The sequence below is a fragment of the Schistocerca piceifrons genome, chromosome 8, assembly GCF_021461385.2.
Source record: "Schistocerca piceifrons isolate TAMUIC-IGC-003096 chromosome 8, iqSchPice1.1, whole genome shotgun sequence".
Lineage (NCBI taxonomy): Eukaryota > Metazoa > Arthropoda > Insecta > Orthoptera > Acrididae > Schistocerca > Schistocerca piceifrons.
The window spans coordinates 249,955,581-249,972,999 of record NC_060145.1 but is presented as its reverse complement, the minus strand read 5'-3'; the positions used below and the strand labels follow the sequence as shown (position 1 = coordinate 249,972,999).

Here is a 17,419-nt window from a genome sequence, read left to right as displayed (position 1 = left end):
CCAGAAAGTGAAATGAGACCGAAAGATACGAGCTACAGTATATTTTGGCGTAATTTTGTAGATAAGATGTATCTTTAGAAAGAGTGATGAATAAATACTTCGGTGCGCTTTTGAACGTAAATAAAGTTAATAGTAATGTTGGATAAGCAAAACATTTACTTTGAATTACAAGTGTTTTTAGGTTGTCCGTGCAGTCGTGGGTCCTCGTCAGCCCAGATAATCGGGAGTTTTCTCTATATCATGTAGATGTAGAAGTAGAGATAGATGTAGATATAGATAAAAGGTTGCGGTCAGAGGAAGGGATAAGTTAGCGGAACGCCTGCTGCGGCATCGTGATAGGGTGCTATGGAAGAGTAAAATGCAACTTCCCAGCACTACATCACTGTAATTAGACCAGAATGCCATTGGGCTTCAGAATCCTTTCGTAAAATACAGCTGAACAGTTAGATGCAATGGGAAATCTTCGGAACAAAATACCTAAACAGAAACTGTAAATTAAGAAGTAATAAAGAAATTCATGAGAGAATAGATCGAATATTAGATACGATGAAGATGAGAAGGGCTGTATCCTTTGCAGACACAGAAAGAGTTTTAAATTTTGTTGACAGAAATACGAAAAAATAAATGACGTGGATCAAATAAACTTAAAGCAGACTGGAGGGAAATTTAAATAATGGAGGAAGAACTGGAAACAAGAGGTAAGTTCAGAAAAAAGTAAAAAGTTTCAAGGACTTTCACGGACAAGTAAAGAGAAAGACAGGTGCAGTATGGATAGAGGAAAGAGGTAACCAACATCGGTAAAGAATGAAAAATTGCTGGACAGAAAGAAAGAAAAGAGAGAAGAAAGGAGACTTAAATTATTTCATGTGGGACTCATTCGATCAAGCCAATGAAGGAAAAAGTGGAGGACGGGATAACTCCAGTGGAATAATTTACAGTTTCAAAAACCGCGGAGCTTTTAATGAATTCCAACAGACGATTAAGCGCCTAGCTTTCTGTCAAGCGCAGCAGGGCACGGCTCGGCTACTACGCCTGCCCATCAAAGGCGCTCGCTCGCAGTTGTGCCTGCAGGAGCTGAAGACATCCGGAAAGTGGCCACCAGCCTCCAGCAAGGTCGCAGCCGCGATGGGCGACCGCGTCCGCCGCCCGCGACTAATCCCGATCGTCCACCTGGCGCGCCCTTGCAGGCCCCAGATTTGAGTCCATAATTCACGTCTTGCTGGGGGACGGAGGCTCCGGTTCGCATCTTCGTCCCCCCCCCCCCCTCGTCCTCCTAACCCAGGTGTGTGCCTCGGCCGAGCCGGCACTGTGTGCGACAGCGGCGCGCTCTGGTGGCGGGGTGGTGGGGGCGAGATCGGGGTGAGGGCCACGCCTCGGCTCCTCGCGCCGCCCTGCCGCAGGAGCTCAGCCAGCTATATATACCGCCGTCCGACACCGGGCAGGCACAGTCGCTAGCCACAGCATCCTCTGCAGTCTCAGGCAGGACACCGCCAACTCTCACAACCAACACCATGAAGCTGGTGAGTATGCCGAGCTCTACGGTCACTCTCGGTTTGCCTTCTTTCCACATCTTCGTCAAACTTCTTTCAAGTTTAAACTCCCCAATAGATTCATACTGTATGCAGGAACGGGATTCGAACCGGGAACCCTTGCTTTTCCAGTTGATGAGTAACATTGTGAGCATGAGTCTAAACCTTTCTCCTGGCGAACGGGACTCGATATGTGCCTCTGATGGTACGAATCATACGATACAATCAACATCATCAGCTCGGATGAGCAATGTAGAATCATACCAAGATCTATGGTTGAGGTAGCACCTACACAATGGATGTGACTCTGTAGATTCAAAAACAAAAGAAGACAGTGGAAATTGTGGAGTCCTGTGGTGGTTCATTTCTCTGGACTCCACTCTTTGTCCAGTGCATTTTCAGCTTGTCACGTGTAACTATAAACATTGCGATTCATTTGCACCGATACTGATACTGGAATAACTGTACGATAGTAACAACGCCACGATCTCTGTAGCATGAGATACGTCGAACCCCACTACAATTTGGATTGGCCAATTAAGAAAGCTGCTCATTTTCCTTGATGTCGAACCGTTTTATTATTTCGAAATTTTGAGTTAAAAGGAGTCATTGACAAGTGGGGCCCTTGAGGTGTACGGTTCCAAACTGAGATAATGGTCCTGTTTACAGACTTCAACTTATCTGCTTATGATGGACCACATAACCGACTTTTTCAGTATTTTAGAACTTAACATTATATTACGTAGATGAGGTGGAAAAGACAGTTCTATACTCCACCTGCCGGCCGGAGCGGCCGAACGGTTCTAGGCGCTACAGTTTGGAACCACACGACCACTATGGTCGCAGATTAGAATCCTGCCTCGGGCATGGACGTGTGTAATGTCCTTAGGTTAGTTAGGTTTAAGTAGTTCTAAGTTCTAGGGGACTCATGACCTCAGAAGTTAAGTCCCATAGTGCTTAGAGCCATTTTACACTCCACCTTCTGAACAGTGTAGGAAGATAACATTGTCTATTAAAGAATTCACTCTTATTTGTAGTTTATGATTTCCTCAATTCTACCTCGGTATGTATGTAATAACAAATTCCTCGAGCTCTTCAATAACAGCAGTTTTCCGATATTTGGTTTTTACAACATAAGTTACAGAAATCAGCAAAAATGACCCTCTACAATTGAAGACTTCTGAGCATTCTTTGGGTAGCTTGATGCCAGTAACTGAATCCTTTTTCTTCTTTTGCACTCCATTCATAAAAGAATTGTCAGGAAAATAACGTAATTCGTGCTTTCATATGCATCATATTACACCCGTTTGTTCGTTAAGAACTAAACTGAAAATTACATTGAAATGTATTTCCCAAAAATTTAAAATTATTTCAATGGCTGCAAATGAATGTTCACAGCTCACACGGCAAAAAAATAAATAAATAAATAATAAATAAATAAATAAATAACGGAATACAACTGAGATTAGATGCAGGCTCGAAAGTTCTACCACAAAATCTGCACAAGAGCCGGCCGGTGTGGTCGAGCGGTTCTAGGCACTTCAGTCTGGAACCGCGCGACCGCTACGGTCGCAGGTTAGAATCCTGCCTCGGGCATGGATGTGTGTGATGTCCATGGGTTAGTTAGGTTTAAGTAGTTCTACGTTCTAGGGGACTGATGGCCTCAGATGTTAAGTCCCATAGTGCTCAGAGCAATTTCAATCTGCACAAGGAAGTAGGGAATACCTTCAGTCTGAAGACAGTAATAGAAGTTTCGATCTATCAGTGTAATACCATGGAATACTACAGTTTGCTATTACTCTACGCAAATAGTTAAATATTGATAAAAAAATAACAAGAGTTTTTAGTCATTGTGGTGTGCCTGTTGCGGTGAATTCTGGATTAAAGATAGATTACAAGAAGCAATTTTCATGGAGAATTATAGATTTCTTGCTTTGGAGAAATCTATATTTGTTTTTTCTGCAAGGACGAAACGCTGCCTTAGCGTTCCCAGGCGGTCCCTCAGCCTTTGCGTGATGACCCTCCCGCTATTCAGGCCTGACCTCCGCGGGACCTATTACGCTGTCTGATAGACTGTTTGGAGGATCTTAGTTCATCCTGTGTCCGTATTACGTTCCAACGGCCTCTCTTTACAAATTACCCACAAAGACTAGGCATTAATTGCGACCTGCACAATAACCTGAGAATTACTGTTCATTTTTTTCCTTTCCGCTGCCCTTTAGTCTCTAGTTGGTAGACGCTGCCTGAACGATGACTGCGGCCTGCTCTCTCTGTCAACAATAGAAACAAGAGCTTTTCTCTCCTGCGGCTATTCGATGTACGGAACAAAAGCACAATTGGACTGAGTGGAGCATTCATTGTTGAGTCACGTTTCAGTCCTACGAAACGGGTTAGTCTTTGTTTCAGTAAACTGAACGTTTCTTGTGAAATTACACAAAAGATTTCAGTAGAAACGTGATTTTGGTTGTGAACGCCACCGACGAGTCGGGTAGCAAGGAAAGCGAGAACATAGAAAATGAGCAGGAAAGTAGAAGTCCTGCTCTGTGATCACTGAAAAGAAACACTGAATTTTTGCCACCATCAGCCAATTTTGCGACAAATCAGCGACTGATTCAGACTGTAATAAAATTGGTACGCTGCCATATATGCTTCATTATTAAAAATTGCTTGTACTGTAGCCTGTTGAATTTTATGAAAGGGAATAGGCGATAATTCAGTTTTATCACTGTGAAATTTGCATATCATACTGCAAACCACAACTTCTTTTGTATGGGAGTGTTAGGTTCTTATCCTTCATAAACATTGGATAAAAACTGCTGGAAATAACTTGAAACACTGGTGGCTCAGAAAGTCTTTTTCATCCCAATGCATCTTGTGATGGCAATATTAAAACAAAAATATCGAAAAAGGTCCGTAAATAACTAACTTTACAGCTCTATTTCAGCAAGAGCCTTGTGCAAACATCGATTCGACCACTGAGGTTAAAATTTTCAATGATTTCTGAGGTGGTTGCTTCGCTAAACTCATCATTGTCGAGTTATCCAATTGTGATTTCAACATCGGAATGTCGCGACATCATCATAAGAAAAAATGTGAACATATTGCCGGCCGGAGTGGCCGTGCGGTTCTAGGCGCTACAGTCTGGATTCGCGTGACCGCTACGGTCGCAGATTCGAATCCTGCCTCGGGCATGGATGTGTGTGATGTCCTTAGGTTAGTTAGGTTTAAGTAGTTCTAGGTTCTAGGGGACTGATGACCACAGCAGTTAAGTCCCATAGTGCTCAGAGCCATTTGAACCGTTTTTTTGTGAACGTATTTCCTTCAACGCCTAACCTTGTATATACGGACTTAAATGATAACGCTTTCTTCTACGGGGTGGTTAGGATTTAGCTTGACGCTCATTATCTCAACTACGTGCGTGTTCTTCGAGTAAGTTTTAGTGGAATTATTCTCACAATTTACCACAATTGTACCTGTTTTCCTTTTACTTATTATTCTTTCGCTTAGTAATAACTGTCGCACGGCACGACATCTTAATTTCATTTTCTGAAGATTTTCGCCATCATTACGTGTGTAGATATATCTTTTGGGAAGCTTAAGTAGGTATTCACTGCCTGAGAAATTTAAATTTTCCTGTAGACCAGAAAATGTTCTCTCATTTTCTTCTTTTTATATTTCCACCGCTATTTTTGCAATTTCTCCCATACATCTTCTTGTGCACTGTGCTATTTTTCTCATAAACTTCGTTACTACCGTTGGTAACGTTGTTTCTTCCTTTCCCTTTCTTTAGAAACCGCATGTCGCTTCCTTATGACAACATAGAAGTAGACACGAGTTTGTATATTATCACCATATTTGAGCTTTAATTAATATTCTTAGACGGACATCATTGCGTGGTCTATGCACTTGACACATGAAACCCATTCCATAACGTTATTCGAACTGCAGTTGCCGGCCGTTGTGACCGAGCGGTCCTCGGCGCTTCAGTCCGGAACCACGCTGCTGCTACGGTCGCAGGTTCGAATCCTGTCTCGGGCATGGATGTGTGTGACGTCCTTAGATTAGTTAGGTTTAAGTAGTTGTAGGTTCTAGGGGACTGATGACCTCAGCTGTTGAGTCCCATAGTGCTCAGAGCCATTTGAACCAATTACTGAATAAATAGCCATATATATGACCATGCAATGAAACATAGACTCAAGCAACATGTGCTGAGAAAGAATAAACAAAAAAGCAAGAAAAAAGCAAAGAAGAAATGTTAAGCACTACATTGTGCACAGCGATGGATTACTGAGGTAGCAGAGAATCGGGGCTTGATAAAAATATTGTGGAAGTAGATAACAGAAAACATCTTCGTCGATTCACATCACATATTCGCAGTATAATTGTTTTAGCATTTCTTTTCTCTTTTCGTTTTTGTAATACCTTACGTCCTGTGCCTTGCACTGTGTAAGACTAGTAGCTTATTTTCTTTCTCATCTCAACACTTCACTCATTATTGGGAGTTGCGGACCCTGTTCTTGAAGAAAGCAGGTGTTAAGTAGTTCTAAGTTCTAGGGGACTGATGACGTCAGATGTCAAGTCCCATAGTGCTGAGAGCAATTTGAACCATTTGAACTGGAGTTTATGGAGTTGAATAACATAAAATTTCAGGAAAGGAACTTCTTTCCTGCAACTGTAAATTTACTTAACTCTGCATTATGTTGTACACTTTTATTGAATGGAAGACCACTGTTGCAACTCATAACATTTTCTTTAAGCTCGCTGATGCCATAGTTGAATGCGCAATTGTATTCTCAGGCCATAAAATTCGTCTCAGGAAGGCTGGCTGGTTGTCTGGTGAAACGCTGTTTCTAAAGTTGATGTAAAGGTGGTGTAGCGCCTCGTGGTAGGAGCAGTGGTGTTCGACCCCCGGTGAGGCCCCTGCGCCCTGTGTTGTTGCAGATCCTGGCAGTGCTGTCCCTGGCCGTGGCGTGCCGTGCCGCCCCCCAGGTGCCCTTCGTGCCACGACCCGTGGTCCCGGGTGCCTTCGTGCCCATCGTCAGCCAGAACTTCGACCTCAACGGAGTCGACGGCTCCTACACATTCAGGTGAGTACTTTTCTGTCCGAGTGCCAATCCCGTGGAAGGTACACGAGAAAAGACACATTCGCGGATGTAAACAACTCAGAGATGTATAACCAAACGGAAGTTAATCCGGAGTAATTCCTGCATTCTTTACTCTGTTGATACTTTGCTTTCCGGGCACACACTATCACACGTTACGAGGTTCTCTCAAAACGAATGTGAAATTCGTGCTCCGACCTCGACTTCTCATTTCACAGTTCTACAAGGAAATAAATGGCCTTAACACGAAAACAGTGACGATATTATTTCAGAATTTAAGTCTCTCAAATCTAATCTATGATTCTGTATTGTAATGTCATCCCACTCGTCATTGTCACTGTGATGACAAGCGGCACAAAGAATAACCACATTAATTTACTAGAGCCTGAAGGTTTACCAATCTTACATCAATGCTAGAAGGAGGAAATTGAGCCGCGCGGAGTGGCCCGGCGGGTTTGAAGTGCCATGTTACAAATTGCGCGGCCACTCGCGCCAGAGGTTCGAGTCCTCCCTTGGGCATGGGTGTGTGTGTTGCCCTTAGAACGTTTTAGTTTAAGTTAGTTTAAGTAGTGTATTAGTCTACGGACCGATGGCCTCAGCAGTTTGGTCCCTTAGAAATTGCCGGCCGGGGTGGCCGAGCGGTTCTAGGCGATACAGTCTGGAACCGCTCGACCGCTACGGTCGCAGGTTCGAATCCTGCCTCGGACATGGATGTGTGTGCTGTCCTTAGGTTATTTAGGTTTAAGTAGTTCTAAGTCTAGGGGACTGATGCCCTCAGAAGTTCAGTCCCATAGTGCTCATAGCCCTTTTGAACTATTTGAACCTTAGAAATTCACACTCATTTGAACATTCGAGGAAATTGACGCACAGCTCAGATTGAGAGTTCTCCTGTAACAGAACTAAGGATGCACTTTCTTTACGAAATACTGAACTCATTGTTTCTTGTACCTTCCGGAAATTTATCAGGTAACCTAGTAGGTGAGCCACGATACGCACAATTTCAGGCCATGAAAGAAATGAAAAAGGTCACCATCGCAAGATTGCTGTTTAAAATGGAACTTTTATGTATCCATGACAGGCACAGAGTAGTTCATTTAGCTGAAGAGAAATGATTCTGTGCCGTCGACGGCTGGCAGTCCCCACCTGCGGAAGTTATGCTGCAGAGTAGCAAATCTTTCCAGTTGAGAGCACAATAGGACACTTGCATGGTGACGAGGATGAAATGATGATGAGGACAACACAACATGCATACCCCGAGGGAGGACAATCTCCGACCCGGCCGGAAGTCGAACACTGGTCGCTACGGTCGCAGGTTCGAATCCTGCTTCGGGCATGGATGTTTTTGATGTCCTTAGGTTAGTTAGGTTTAACTAGTTCTAAGTTCTAGGGGACTAATGACCTCAGCAGTTGAGTCCCATAGTGCTCAGAGCCATTTGAACCATTTGAACACTGGTCCGCTACATGGCACTCAGACGCACTGAGCACTCAGCTAAGTGAGCGGACATCATTTAGCTTTTTTCTGTTTTTCTACATAAACTCTCTAGAAGATGATACAACATCAGCAAGCATTACCAGTTCCAAAAGACGCGTAATGCATGTAAGTGTAATCTAAGGCGTAAGGAAATGGAGGAGCATGAATTCAAAAATATGAGATTGTACTGGTACTATACGGCACGCGTACTAAGTTACGTACTGCCGTTATAGCGCCGTAAAACTTGCATTACATACGGATTGTTGAGTCAGATGAGGAGCTACTGAAGAACTACCGAATTTCAGTAATGGCGCAATTCGGAACATGCATACGAACGACTTAAGCATTACAAATATTTAAGTTATAATCTAACGATAACCAAGCTAACCGAATTCTGCAGCTCGAAACTTATTAGCGAGATAGAGAAGGTGGAACAGATCAAACTAGCTCGTGTACAAGTAGATACGTGTTTACTAATACTGTATTCGAGAATAGAGGTATGCTGCACCATTATTTGGAATTTGAGGAGGGTAGGATCTGGGCGAAGTAATTAGTAGGAGCGGCGCTAAGACCACCACATTAATTTTTGGTCGTGTACGATGGCGCTCACAGAATTGGAAAGAAAATCGCTACACTCTCCTTGTAATAAGCTGTTCAATAAATGTTAAGACAAGTGTTTCGTAGTAGGCAGTTGTTGTACTGTCTTTACCGTCTAGTTCTTCTTGGTATCATAAGGACAAGATAGTGGGGCCAGGACGTCTACAGACTCACTCAGACACCTTTCCTCGGTTCATACGCGGATAGTAAAGGTAGCCAGTAATTACAGCACGAAGCACTCTCTGGGATGCGCTGTAAAGTGGCTTGCACGATATTTACGCAGATGACGCAAGCTATGCGGATGTGGCTCGACTCGAACCTACGCTACTCCGACATCCAGTCGACACACCTCGACGGCTTTCGCTAGCGGTTGGGCCCTTACGAACGCACGACGCGAAAGGGCGTGTGGCGGCCCGCCTGCTCGTTGTATGAGGTGCCGGCAGCAGGTCCCTCACGCCCACGGCGGCGCCGCTGCTGCGAGTCAAGGTTTCTCCGCGGCAGATGGTCGATGTGCGGTCTGACCCAGCCCCGAGTCGCCCAGTAGCGGGTTACGCAAAACCGCGTCTACCAGGAAAGCGTGAACTCCCGTCGGCAGTATTCTTCTAATCTCGGAGGCACTGTCGTGAGCTACTGGCCAACTCAACGTCCGGGAGCTCAAACGTAATGCTGTATTTCAAACAGTATGTCGTCCACCATCTGAACCAACACCATATACGAAAGTATCCGTCATGCAAATCAAACTTGCGCTTTTCTCACGTAACATCCCGAAAGCCACCGTTCAAGGCCGCCAGAAAAACGCAGCATTTGATTCAGTTAAACAACAACACGTACTAAGGAAAATACGTTTATTTGGGGTATCGAAAGACATCTGTGACTGGATTGAGAATTTATTGGTATGAGGACGCAGGAAGCTATCTTAGCTGGAGGTTAATCGACAGAGGTATAATTAACATCACACGTGCACTTGAAAGTGTCCCTTTCTGTTGATGTTACGGTTTAGTGAGCTGGCAGGCAATATTAATACTTGCCAACTTTGATTCCATACGGAACCGTTGTGCACGGGACTGAATGAGAATACAGCAATAAGTCGCAATCCCATAGATTTTTTTAAATTCCTGCGAATCTAGATTTTATCTACTAATAATTACAGCTACTAATACCCATCTTCAGTGCATTTGCCACTTTTTTCAATAAACTCACTGCAATACATGTCATCATATGACTTTACTGGTCCACTGGCAGAAAACTCAAGACGAATAATAAAAAAAACAGTGTGGTTGCGACTGATTGCTGTTTTGCTATTGTTCCTCATAATATTAATAGTAGCCTTGGACCTTCTGTAGACGGTACAGTTATACGTTATAAGCAGTGTCTGAAAAACAGCTGCACAAATATTCAGTAACATCACAAAAAGGTTTCAAATTGGTGCAAATGTTGGAAACTTCCTTTAAATGTTCGTAAATTTAAAATTGTGCGCTTCAAAAACCGAAAAACACTTACTGTCCAATGACTATAACATCAGTGAGTCAACTCTTACTTCGATGTAAGAATTTTTAGGGAGGAATTGGCATGAAATTTAATACTGGGACAATAAGTTCCTATCAAAATCTAGTATATAGCCTAGAGTATGTGTATTTCCTAAGTGTATATACAGAAAACTCCTCGTATACAGTATTCTTGGATTGGTTGTGGGGTAGAAAGAGTCCAATTTAGGGAAAAAGCGCGAGGGGATTCTCAGTTCTGGCATTCGTCTGATAGCCAAGGAGAACATCCCAAAAACTTTGGTCAGGGCTAGGGGATTGGAAATACAAGGTACTTTCAGAATGTAAATGTATTAGGTTTTTATATTTTACTTAGGAAACGTGTATTTGAAAAGAAAAGAATTACGGGATACTGTTGATATACTTGTTGGCTATTTTTCCACATAATCGTCATCCCGTCAATGAATGTGGTATGTCATGGCACAAGCTCCTTTACACCGTCCTCTAAGGACTCGTCCGCCAAATTCTTCACCCACTTCAGAACCTCTTTCTGCCCCTGTTCGTTGTTTGAAAATTTAATTCAACTCATGTTCCCCTTCAGGGAAGTGAAAAACACCAGGGAAATACCCAAATGAGTCGAAGAGCATCTTGATGGCGGCCAGGGCTGTGCAACAAGTACTATCCTCTGGTCAGCATTCCCCTCCTTCTGTTTTGTGTGCTACTTTTGAGATTTGTAGGGTCTCACAATATCGTTGTAGATTGCACGGTCTGTTTGTCTCAGGCGTGTAATGAGGCACCCACGTTTGATCGCCAGTTGCATTACAGCTCAGAAAATCCTCAACTTCAAATTCAAGTTGCTCAAGAAACTCGTAAGCGCTACTGACCCGATTTTACTTCTGCTGCTGAGTCAACTGTTTTGGGACCCATCTTGTACACATTTTCCGGTATCCCAGTGTTTCAGTGAGTGTCTCGTGTAAGAGAGCTGCGGAGAGTTGTATAAACATAGCAAAAATTTCATCACGAACACGTTTCTCGATTTTTTGCACAAACTCGTCAGCCGAAATGGAAGATCATCCACTCCTCTGTTCGTCATGAACATTTGTTCTGCCTCCAATACATTCCCGGCACCACTTAAACACTCTCGTTCTATTCATAACACTTTCACCATAAGCCTTTTGACTCGCGAGAAAACTTCGGTCAGTGGCGGCAGGAAGCGGATCATAACACGTGGATCATGCTTGGCTGTATTTTTTACTATCTTTCACGCAACTGGTTGCTACCACGTGAGCTTACGTAACAACGCGTTCCTTCAATGCTCGCTCTGGTCAGGGGACTCCCCCTTTACCACTCAGTATTGGCAACCCTCAAAGCATAAAGAAAACCACAGCCCGTTATGGTCACAGTTAACTTATTTTCTAAACATGCTTTGTGCTTCAGTTTATTTCTCGAACAATACGGTCCATTGTTCAACCAAAAAATTAAAATTGGGTGTTTATGCGCGCGCAATATTTTGCATATTCATTATTCCCTACACATGGAAGCTGGGCAGGATGTCGTAGAGCAACACCATCTTCTATTCAGTGAAATATCCCATTTAGATGAGAGTGGGGTAGGAGGGGTTTCGGTTGCGAAAACTTGGAAGGTTAGTTCCAGTTCCGACACTGGCCTGATGGGCAAAGGAAACCTCACGAAAACCTTTGTCTGAACTAATGGACTGGAACTGAAGTAAGCGATGTTGACGATTGTCCAAGAGTATAATCAGAAATGTGTGTGTGTGTGTGTGTGTGTGTGTGTGTGTGTGTGTGTGTGTGCGTGTGCGTGACGACCGTGTGGCGTCAGAAGTGTGATGGAGCCACTGTGCGTGTTTCAGCTACGAGAGCGCTGACGGCAGCGCGCGGCAGGAGAGTGGAGTGGTCAACGCTCCTGGAACTCCTCTGGAAGCTCAGGCCGTCCAGGGTTCCTACACCTACGTTGGCACCGACGGCGTCCCCGTGCAGGTAAGGCTCACAGCTGGTCGCCGCTGCTTCTTTGCGATGCAGTGCCACCGGACAACTTTCCATAACTGACGCTGGAATTCTTCTAAGCCGTTTATGGCGACAAACACGTCAAGGAAACGAATCGTTATAGACGAAAGAAACTCCGAGCCGGTCGGAGATTCGAGGCTTAGTTCGGAGCGCAGACGCCGCTAAAGGCACATATGGGTCACAGTCGAGCATACAAACGCATACTTTCAAAATATTAACTTTCGCTCTTACCAGTCTGTCGTCTTTCACTCGTTCAACGTTACTCTTATCTCTTCACCCCAGCATGACTGCTGTATTCATAATCGCTGATAAATTTACGTAATTCTACAGATTTTCCTCTCTACTCATTCTTCCAGGGCGCATTTAGTCTTTTTCTTCGGGTGCCTTATTACAAAACTGTGCTAGTCTTTCTCTCCCTCGACAGACACATTTCCTCACCTCTAGAGTTCGTACTTTACGTAGGAGCGAACCATACTTCTATAACTAAAATTATACAGATGGGAAAAAATTCGTGGACAGTACTTCGATGAACACATGGCCCATAAATGAATGTTTACTTAATTACTGACATAAACTACACCTTACAGCAAGAAAGTAGGTTTATAGCAGCTGTACAAAGTGACGACTACTAGTGTCAACGTATGCATAACAACATGGCATTAAACGTTGACGTAGCTCTCGGATATACCAACTACCAACCACTTTCAGTTTCATTTTCTATCAGTGCTTCTAACATCAACGTGTTTATGTAACCCCATAATGGCAAACTCTACCGTGGACAAGTCATTTACGATTCTGAATCATTTTAAGAAAATACTGAAATTACTGATGCCACCCTTTTACTTTGATGCACGATCTAAGCACACCAGCAAGAATTTATTTATTCTTTTGCAATCACAGTCACTGGCTACGCTAACGCTCGATAAATCTATACCTTTACGCAGCAGTGCGGATGTCATCTAATGTACATATTTTTTCAGTTGTGTCTGATCTGTCGGACAGGTCTCCTTGACATTTGTTTCAGTGTGGATGCACTAATATCGTCAGAATCCCTAAGGGAATCAATAATTTGCGAGTACGGGGCTATTGGAAAAGGAACACATTTCAGCGTGCGATAAGATGGAAATCTGAGTCGGTCGGTCAAGGCAACCGCAAATCCGGGTTCGATTCCCGATCCGGCACTAATTTTCAACTTCCACCGTTGGATTACCACCTTGCCCCGTGGAGCAGAAAGTCACAAATTCCCACCCGGCCCTTCCTTTTCATTCCAGATTCTGTGTGACCTTAACTAAGATTCTTTGTTTAAATTCTTTGATTTTGCCAAGTTACAATCAAACAGTCCGCTTCCACAACAACACAGATATCAGGACACGCTACAAATCAGACTATCCAAAAATTGCGTGAAAGGAAAGGAAATACTGTCAGTGATATGTTCTCTGTTTGCGCAGATATGACGTCACACATCCCAACATCACTATGTTACATGTTAAATACGACGTTCTGGTGTGGACAGGTTTCGACCGACCTATTTTTGACGGCAGCTCGAAATTGTCGAATTTGTTGGCTTATTTATTTTGAAACATATGTAGTTAACAGACAAATAGCTCACAATAGTCAGTTTCTGAAATATTACCTACTACTTGTACATTATTGTAAAAGATTCAGTTTGGATACAACTGTCGATACTTCCCGTTTGATCATAATTGCAAAACACTCAGCGATCTCCAGAACGTGTAAAATACGAACCATAAAAGGAATTACGGTTATTCTCATATCATCACATTCATCGGCTTCGCCAACACACAACCTAACGTAATCTACCCATCAGTGTAATTTGTGCGCAGAACTATTGGTAGATCCTGGTCCACCAGATTATCCGTGCCCTTGGAATTTAATTTTATATCATTCCCTCTATTATTTGTTTTCCTTGAACCCTTCTCAGTGCTACACAGCCTTGTGAGTTATTGCGCTCATCAGTCCGAAGACTAGCTCGATGCCGGTTTTCACACTATTCTATCCTCTCCAGTCCTTCCTACCTCTGCACAACACTCCAGAGAAATACCTTTATGTAGTAGGTATGAGCCTTCAGCTGAAGATGTCGTCCTACTACATAAAAATACAGTGACAGGTGTCGCCCCTTGGTCTATCGGGAGAGGCGTATACGGGGACTAGAGAAACACCTTCAGGAAAGACGTTCTTGTTATTGCCTGTATGAATTTTTGAATTCCACATAGTTCATCAATAGCCATTTATTTTACTCTCAACATTGGAAAAAAACATCTACTACTGGATCATTTCCTAATCTAACTCCCTCAGCACTGCCTGATGTCATTCGACTGCATCCTATTAGCATTGTTCTACTTTTGTTAATTACCTGGTATACTTATGCTTATCTGTCTGCCTTTCTACATCTACATCCATACTCCGTAAGCCACCTGACGGTGTGTGGCGAAGGGTACCTTGAGTACCTCTATCGGTTCTCCCTTCTATTCCAGTCTCGTATTGTTCGTGGAAAGAAGGATTGTCGGTATACCTCTGTGGGCTCTAATCTCTCTGATTTTAACTTCATGGTCTCTTCGCGAGATATACGTGGGAGGGAGCAATATACTGCTTGACTCCTCGGTGAAGGTATGTTCTCGAAACTTCAACAAAAGCCCGTACCGAGCTACTGAGCGTCTCTCACTGAAGTTTATCTGTCATCTCCGTAACGCTTTCGCGATTACTAAATGATACTGTAACGAAGCGCGCTGCTCTCCGTTGGATCATCTCTATCTCTTCTATCAACCCTATCTGGTACGGATCCCACACTGCTGATCAGTATTCAAGCAGTGGACGAACAAGCGTACTGTATCCTACTTCCTCTGTTTTCAGATTGCACTTTTTTAGAATTCTTCCAGTGAATCTCAGTCTGGCATCTGCTTTACCGACGACCAATTTTATATGATCATTTCCTTTTAAATCACTCCTAATGCGTACTCCCAGATAATTTATGGCGTTAACTACTTCCAGTTGCTGACCTGCTATATTGTAGCTAAATGATAAGGGATCTTTCTTTCTATGTATTCGCAGCACATTACACTTGTCTACATTGAGATTCAATTGCCATTGCCTGCACCATGCGTCAATTCGCTGCAGATCCTCCTGCATTTCAGTACAATTTTCAATTGTTACAACCTCTCGATATGACACAGCATCATATGAGTGCGGTTTCGTGTTGCAGGTGAACTACGTGGCTGACGAGAACGGCTTCCAGCCGGTCGGCAACGTGGTCGCCCCCGCCATCAGCCGCGCCGTGGCCGCTCAGGTGGCGCAGGCCCGCGCCGAGGGCCCCATCCTGCCCGGAGTGCCCACGCCGATCCCCTTCCGCGGAAGGCCCTTCTGAGGACCTACGCCCTTCGCCAAACTGCACAGGACTCGCCCGCCGCGGCGCCCGGGAACCGAGGGACCTTCGCCCAGGAGCGGTCTGCAACCTGACAAGTACCTCAACCACACCAGCCCCCACTGTTGCGCCCATCTCAGACTCCCCAATTAACACTGGAGGCGATCCGAGAAGTGCTCAACAGAGGTCTGGTTGCCTCTCATCCGTACTTGCCCCTTCCGTCCAATCTGTCACATCTCGCACTGCTAGCAAGACACCTTGCAGCGTTTGTGTTTCACCATTCATATCTCTGACCAGTTTCACGTACTGGTCACCCATTTACCTCTCTTCTCCTCCTCATTACGAGCTTCCTTCGTAAACGAGCCCGAAGTCGCACCTCCGTGACGTGGGGGAATTACAGATGCGAGTATAGTGATTTCACCAGTCCGAGCCTCGCGGCGTGAAGCAACATCTGCACAATTACAAATCGCAGATCGTTCGGAATGACAGGCTATCGCGCTTCTTCCACAGCATGGTATGTATAACCTAATGCGAATGACGCAAGACCGGAGTCATCTCTTGCATATTTCAACCCGGATGTTCTCTGCAAGTGTCGACAGTCACGCAATCTCATTGCTGAACTGAAGTACAGGCATTTTATCTGAAACAGTCCCTGTCAAACCGTCGAAAAGAACTTGCATTCGCCGCGTTGCAACGCACCATCCTCCTCCTCATAATGCTACTCTCTCTTCACACATTAGTCGCATCTGTAACTCTGTAGAACCACTCGTCTTCGTTCCTAGAAGCGCTGGAGGTGCGAACTTGTGGCGACGAGGTATGCGGACCGAATCTTGGTGACAACTCAATCCTCTTGGTTCCCTACCCGACTTGCTCCACCGTACAACTGACATGGCTTTGATTTGGAAATGACTCGACGGTCACTGTGACGATTTTGTAATTTAATGTATTTAAATATAGTTTGTGTATTAATTGTAGAGCAATAAAACTCCACAGTTATTCATAAAAAACATTGTGTTAGTTTTTTCCTACAACCATCCCACTATTTATCCCTCCTTTGTTGCAACCACATACATAATTGGGCACTTTCCTAAATTGTTTCTGTGATACGGCTTCTGCAACATACACGAGGTTCTGTTCAGTCTTTTGGTCGGCCTGCAATCCAGTGATTTTTGCTGGTACTATCATAACGGCCTGTCTTAGCGTTTTTAACGCACTAAAGATATCACAGGATAGAGTAGCATGGAGAGCTGCATCAAACCAGTCTCTGGACTGAAGACCACAACAACAACAACAACAAGGATATTAATAATAAAAATAACTGTAAAACACGGATTGAAATATCATCTATGGTGCAGGTCATGTGTAACAACGGTAAGTAATAAATAAATAAAAGATTGCAATTCAGATTCTGTGAAATTCCCGAGTTTTCGCTCGAACTGCGGTCTAGCTAAGTTTGATGGTATTATTTCCATGATAGGTCTTGACACTCCAATTCCTTCTCGCGATAAAAATTACAGTCACTTCATTACGATATATTCCGCTTGTTCTAAATTTAATTCTTGGTTAACAATCTTCATTATTTCATCTGACTGCTGGCGTCTTGTTTTCAAATTAATTGAAAATCTGGCAAAGTTTTGATCTGTTATTCCAACACGAGAGTAGGAAGGATAGTTTATTTGTAACCTACTCGATGAAATAAGCTACTCGATGAGTCATTACCATCGCTCATGAACAAATAAAGGATTATACTGGATTAATTCAAGTAATATCTTTCGGAGGGAAACATTTTCGTCGTTGTCTGTTACCTTTAGTTAAAAATCAGCATCAGCGTTTATA

The 17,419-nt window shown here is 43.7% G+C and overlaps 1 protein-coding gene across 1 annotated transcript; it reads left to right on the top strand.

Moving 5' to 3' along the window:
* Positions 1-1,427: 1,427 nt before the first annotated feature.
* On the top strand, positions 1,428-16,590 carry LOC124711920 (endocuticle structural glycoprotein SgAbd-9). Its single transcript, XM_047242175.1, has 4 exons — positions 1,428-1,520; positions 6,471-6,616; positions 12,051-12,177; positions 15,425-16,590. The coding sequence occupies exons 1-4, from the start codon at positions 1,512-1,514 to the stop codon at positions 15,584-15,586; spliced, it is 444 nt and encodes a 147-aa protein (XP_047098131.1). The 5' UTR covers positions 1,428-1,511; the 3' UTR covers positions 15,587-16,590.
* The last annotated feature ends 829 nt before the right edge of the window (positions 16,591-17,419 follow it).

Bases quoted from the DNA above. Each gene is read 5' to 3' on its own strand.
- LOC124711920 (XM_047242175.1), top strand. The intron at 6,617-12,050 runs GTGAGTACTTTT...TGCGTGTTTCAG, and splicing joins GACGGCTCCTACACATTCAG to CTACGAGAGCGCTGACGGCA. The intron at 12,178-15,424 runs GTAAGGCTCACA...TTCGTGTTGCAG, and splicing joins CCGACGGCGTCCCCGTGCAG to GTGAACTACGTGGCTGACGA.